General features: G+C 36.3%; 1 protein-coding gene across 1 annotated transcript in view; it reads left to right on the top strand.

Annotated features, from left to right (window-relative positions):
* The window catches only part of LOC112521798 (leucine-rich repeat extensin-like protein 3), a 3,414-nt gene extending 1,597 nt beyond the window's left edge, over nucleotides 1–1,817 (top strand). The window contains exon 3 of the mRNA XM_025130789.1: nucleotides 1,728–1,817. Within this exon, the coding sequence (XP_024986557.1) occupies nucleotides 1,728–1,817 (90 nt within the window). The remainder of the gene's footprint in view (nucleotides 1–1,727) is intronic.
* The last annotated feature ends 4,908 nt before the right edge of the window (nucleotides 1,818–6,725 follow it).

Raw genomic sequence — 6,725 nt, 5'->3', positions numbered from 1 at the left:
CGGTGATCTTCATCTTCTCCGACTAGATCTGGCTTCTTCTTTGAGAGGCGGGAATGAAGTCGAGATCGGGAGCGAGACAGGAGGAGGCGTCTGAAAGTGATTTCAGACTTCCATTTTCCACTTAAAATTCAGACCATTTTAAGAGGTTTTAAGCTCTTAATTTGAAAAAAAAACAAACTGTCTGAAATGGTCAATGTCTGACCGAATCAGACTTCAGATGTAATTAAGAGGCTTTTTTTGAAAAACAAACAACCCCTAAGTTGGGTCTTCAAAGTTTGAATTTCCTATAAAATAAATAAAACGTTATAATATTTAATATGAATTATAAGCTAAGTCGATAAACATCATCAAAGGAAAAGAGACACATACGTGCTTATCTGAAGACGATGAACCAGCTTCCGGAAAGTCCCCGGTCAAGACACAATTGGGATCTTGGTTGTACCCAAACCCAAATAAACGGCATTTCTTGCTTCCCCCAACCGCTTGCTCCCACAACTCTTTATCAACTAAGGGATAGGTTGAGGGATCATCGCCGTATCTTTGGCTGATACCAGTTGAATACTCATTCTATATATAGTTTAAAAAAGATTGTAAGTCAATTTTGACAGCATAACGGCTGTAAATGGGACGTTTCCAAAACAATCCTAACGTTTGCGTAATAAATGGCAACCCAAACTAAATTATGACATATACGTAATTTCTAACATAAACAATCTAACGCTTGCCCAACAAATGGCAACCCAAACTAAAACATGATATATATGTAATTTCTAACGTAAACAATCATAATGTTTGCCCAACAAATGACAACCCAAACTAAATAATGAAAATATAAGTAATTTCTAACTTAAACAATTATAATGTGTGCCCAATAAATGGCAACCCAATTATAATAGATAGACATACTTACCATGACTTGGCTACACTTAGTGGTCACGTACTCCCCGAATCCGTAGATGCTGAAAAACGATATTCTTTTTTTAGAAATTTTTTTAATTTTCCGCCGGAAATCCGCCGAAAAAGGTTATATTTTTTAAAAGAAATATTTAATTATCCGCCGAAAATCCGCCGGAAAATTGTTAATTCTTTTTTTAAAGAATTTTTAAATTTTCCGCCGGAAATCCGTCGGAAATGTTAAATTTTTTTTTAAAATTATTTATTTTGCCGCCGGAAATCCGCCGGAAAATTGTTTATTCTTTTTTTAGAATTTTTTTTAATTTTCTGCCGGAAATCCGCCGGAAATGGTTATATATATATTTTTAAAAATATTTAATTATCCGCCTCAAATCCGCCGGAAAATTGTTAATTCTTTTTTTAAAGAATTTTTAAATTTTCCGCCGGAAATGTTAAATTTTTAAAAAAATTATTTAATTTTCCACCGGAAAATTGTTTATTCTTTTTTAATTGTACGCCGGAAATCCACCGGAAACGGTTATATATATTTTTTTAAAAATTTAATTATCCGCCGGAAATCCGCCGGAAACGGTTATATATTTAAAAAAAAAAATTTAATTATCCGCCGGAAAATTGTTAATTTTAAAAATAAAAAAATTAAAAAATCCGCCGGAAATCTGCCGGAAAATTGTTAATTTAAAAAAAAAAAATTAAAAAATCCACCGGATATCCGCCGGTAAAATGTTGTAATTAGATGTAAATTCAAGATTAAACTGAATACTTAAGAAATCCGCCGGAAATTGTTGAAAGTCAATAAAATGTTGACTTTTTAGTGTCCGCCGGAAATCCGCGGCGGATTTCGTCCGCCGGAAACGACGCCGGAAATTGTCAGTTTTCTAGTAGTGTGTAAGCATGGGAATTGAAACATATGTGCATATTAATGATAAGAACCATGTATTACAGGAACAACCGATACTTCCTTTCAATTTACGTTACACACATGTAAATGTGGTTGTGAAAGTGAAAAAACTAATACCATCGTAGGATGTTTAGTTTATGGCATGAAAGGTTAGGCCATTTAGGATCAACAATCATGTGCAAGACAATTGAAAGTATACATGGATATTTGTTGATAAACTAGAAGACCCCTCACACTCTGGAATGATCAGATTGTTTTTTCCTGTACAAGAATAAGGTAGGAGTTGCTTTCTACCTTTTTGTGTTGCTAAAAATAATAATGGGAGGAAACAACTGATGGTTTGAAGGTTTTCTTTAAATAAGGTCCCGTTTGGTTTGTAAGAAAGGAATGGATTTGGAGGGATTTCGATTTCAAATCCATTTCAATCCCATGTTTTATTTGTTGCTTTGTCCGGATTTGAAATCATATGATTTAATCGAAATCCTAGAAACGTAGGATTTTGAAATCCTTAGTGGGTGCTCAGGATTTCATGAGATTTCGTAGGATTGTATGTGATATGTGTTGAGAATTTAACACATAACGCACTCTTTTTAAGAGTTTTTAGTTACAATAATTTCTTTTCATTCCCACTTTGAGTCCTTTTCATTTATTTCTTTATACTTTTGTTATTATGAAGCTAAATGTTGTGGTTGACTTGATGTTATATGTAAATGATGCTAATTGGGAGTTTTTGTGAAAACAGCAAATGCTACAGCATTGGTACAACGTTGACCTGAGTCTTACACGACTTTTTGGAGGGCTTAATGAACAAGACGCTGACTTTTTGAAGGTGGAATACAGCTGTAAAAGGGCTGGATTTTTAGTAGAAAATCAGTTGTACTCTTTAGTTAAGCTTATGTACTCTTTAGTTAGGCTATTGTACTTTCTAGTTGAACTTTGGTTAAAGAATTGTACTTGCTAGTTAAGCTTTTGTTGTAATGTAACTAGTGTTGGTAAACTTAGCCTCCAAGCTTTGTTCTTTTGTCTTTTAGTGCCCATTTTGGGTATAAATAGGAGGCTAGGGTTACCATCTTTCTCATACTTTAATCCATCATCCATTGGATTCTCTCTAATCCTCCTCCTCTTTTCTCCCAACTTTTCTTTCTTTTGCTTTAAACCCTCTCATAGGGTGTTCTTCAAGTTCATCTTCATCTTCTTCTTTATTTACTTTATTGTCTTTTATTTTCCCGTTATTTACTTTCCGTTATTTATTTTCTCGTCATTTACATTCCGTCATTTATTTTCCGCTATTTACATTCTCGTCATTTACATTCCCGTCATTTATTTTATCGTCATTTACATTTCCATCATTTATTTTATCGTTATTTACCTTACGCAATTTACATTTATGTCTTTACTTTCCGTCATTTATTTTTTACTTTCCGTTATGAGTAGCTAAGCTTTTATAGCTTGGGTGTGAGACGGAAAGGTGAGATTTTCAAACCAAACGAAAGTAGCTAAGTGTTTTCGAAAACGACGTTTCATTGTTTCATTCGAGTTTTTATAAAACCAAGCACACTTCTTGACTGGTTGATCACTTGAAAGTGTTAAAGTGCGATGGACTTAGAGATAAGCCATCATTAAGCACGTCAACTTGGATGACATAAGAGGTAGACTTGAGAAAGTTGCCGACAAGGAGACTTGTCATTTATGTTTTTCAAAACGTAACTCCCGACGGGTTGGTCGCTTGTCAAAAGTGTCAAAGTGTGATATATTCAGAGATGAAATATCAAGAACACGCCAACTTGAATGATATGGGAATCGACTCGAGAGAGTGATTTTTAACAAAGAGATTTGTTAATCCACATATTTTGAATACACCATCGTGTCACTATCCCCGGTCCGGACACCACATGGAGATATGGGTGGAGAGCTATAAGATAGTGAAATGGTGAAGTCCGAGAGGAATGTCTTCAAAATAGATGGTGGAACTTAGTTTCGAAACACTGCTTGCTGTAGCATTCCTTTGGCATTGCTACAGCATTGGCTGCTGGAATTTGTGTTTGGGTCTCACCTTAAGTCTTACACCCTTGCTTCTTTTATATATTYTGTATTCTGTTTTGGATAACCTTAAAATCAAAGAAAAGTCTTCAAAATCGTCATCTGAAATCATCTCTTTCATTGGACTCTAATCTAACTTTGGCTACAATCCCTGTGGACGATAATCCGGTACTTATACCACTTATTACTTGGAAAGACGACGTTGGGCCGTATTGTATACTTGCTTTTCGGCCCATTTTCATTAAGTCTAAAGATGTGAAATATAACTGACCAGTATGAAATATGGTTTTAAAAAATGTTGAAAACATTTTATTTATAATAATCGATTAATAAAAATGCAATTTTATTATTTTTATAAATAATGAAATCCAATTCCTTTCCAAATCCTACAAACTAAAGACACTAATTATTTCCAATCTAAATCCCTACATGAAATTCAAATCCCCAAAAAACAACCTGCAAATCAAACGGACCCTAGAATTTTAGTATGTCTCAAAAACTCACCCCAAGGAATCCTTTTATACTTGGAGAATTTAGCAAACTTGCGATCATTATCAATGTCCACATTGTGTTCATTTTTCCTTGATGTCTAAGAGGCATGGTTTTGTCATCCCTGTTATGTTCAATATCTATTTTCTTAATTTTCAAATATATTAATTAAATGTAGTCTCATGCTGAAAAGTTGTTTCAGACGAAACTTGATCTAATGTACGGGGATTACAATTCTCGTAAACTTGATTTCGGTCCTCCAAGTGTGTATTTCTTAGCTACAGTTCATATCACAAAGGTTATCGATGCCTTCATCGAGCTTCAGTTATTTGTGAAACAAGCTGTCTTAGCTACAAAATTCACGCTACAGTTTGAGTTTGAGGGGGTGTGTAGAAATAAATAATAAAATGACAGCCTATGATGAAGATTCACAAAGATTGCCAAATCCAGTTATGGAATGATTAAAGCTTTCGTGTTAAAAATAAGCCCTTCATATGATTGTTACATGTACAATAAGCACATGATCAGAGACACTTATATGACATCCAATGAAGTATTCTTATAACGAGTCACGTAAAGTCCATTACTTGTATTCATATATGGATTTCCATATCTCTATATGAATATCTACGTATGCTAGTCATTATTGTATTTACTTCAACTAATACCAAATTAATACTTGACCATGCACATTTTAGAATATATTAGGGGTTGTTTGTTTACCTTTTCATAGTTCCATTAAGAGGCAACATCTGAATCCTTAAGAGATGCATCTTGTTTGGTAAAAAAGAAATTATGTCTCTTAATGGTTCTAAAACCCTCTGAATGATTTTGTATCTTAGACCTCCCTTAACCATTAAGCGCCGTAATTTTATTGTAAACAATTATCAAACAATTATATTTCATTTTGCACTATATCATGAGAGTCTCTTAATCATTCTGACCACTTAGGGGCTGTTTGGCAGTTGCTGAATGGTTTGGTGCAGAATGGTTAAGTGGTCAAAATGGTTAAGGAGACCAGAATGGTTAAGTGCTGAAATATTGTTTGGTAACTGTTCTCTGAATGACAACAAATTACCATTTTAACCCTATGTATGATTTAAGTCTAGACCATTTAAGCATTTCAGTGCACATACAATTAGCAGGAATATCATTCTTCACAATATTGCTAACAGTAGGCTTGTGAACTTTATTTTCAGTTTCACACAAGTAACAACGGATGTAGAGGAGAAATCGGTAATCATAGGTGAGCGAAACAGGGCTGTARCAGGGGCATAACAGAAGCACCAGAAAGAGCAATCAACAAGGGGCATAACAAGATTGCCATACTTGGATGAAAATTGTTCCAGGAAAGCACGATTGATTAAATCCAAAATCTCCAAACAAACTTGTAATAAATGACAGTATCCCTATTTGCAGATATTTCCATAGACAGCAAACAAGTAAACCCTAGTTCAACATTCAAAGTGAGCTTGGGCTTTAGATGATTCAACATTCATGTCATAAATGACAGTGAAATACCCGATTGGTGAAGACGATAGACAACCGGCGAAGCTGTGGAAGGCGGAGATAGAGACGGTGCAGGTGGCCGGAGATGGAGACGGTGAAGGCGACAACCGGCGAAGTTGTGGAAGGCGGAGATGGAGACGGTGGAGGTGGCCGGAGATGGAGACGATGAAGGCGACAACCGGCGAAGCTGTGGAAGGCGGAGATGGAGACGGTGGAGGTGGCCGGAGATGGAGACGGTGAAGGCGACAACCGGCGAAGCTGNACAACCGGCGAAGCTGTGGAAGGCGGAGATGGAGACGGTGGAGGTGGCCGGAGATGGAGACGGTGAAGGCGACAACCGGCGAAGCTGTGGAAGGCCGGAGATGGAAGGCGACATGAACTCGTGGAAGGCGACGTGAACTCTGGAAGGATCGTGAAGGCGACGCTGGAAGAGAGGGGTGGGAGGGGTAAAGATGGAACAAATGATGTCTGGATGGTTGAGTGAAGCACCAGACACAAAATGGTTAAGAGGGTCATGTAACCATTAAGAGGGCTGTTTTTTTTTGCCAAACACACTTCACCTCTGACCGATTAAGAGGTTGGCTCTTAATGTCACCATTAAGAGCCAAACAAACAGCCCCTTAATCACTCTCAGCAACTGCCAAACAACCCCTTATTCTACGATTATTATTACGTCTAAATAAAATATATAATATGATAATTGGGCAATGTCTTTATTTACATAATAATATGACGTAATATGTCCTAACATACAACTACCATGTAGGCATACACTAACTATTCATGTATAGAAATCAACCTCCAACCCTGTCTCGCACGTTATCCGCTAATGCTGGGAATTCGCCCCTCCCGGCCCGCAGATGCATGTCCCAAT

This window comes from Cynara cardunculus (assembly GCF_001531365.2).
Source record: "Cynara cardunculus var. scolymus isolate 2C chromosome LG 11, CcrdV1, whole genome shotgun sequence".
NCBI classification, from domain to species: Eukaryota; Viridiplantae; Streptophyta; class Magnoliopsida; order Asterales; family Asteraceae; genus Cynara; species Cynara cardunculus.
This window is presented reverse-complemented; position numbering and strand designations above follow the sequence as displayed.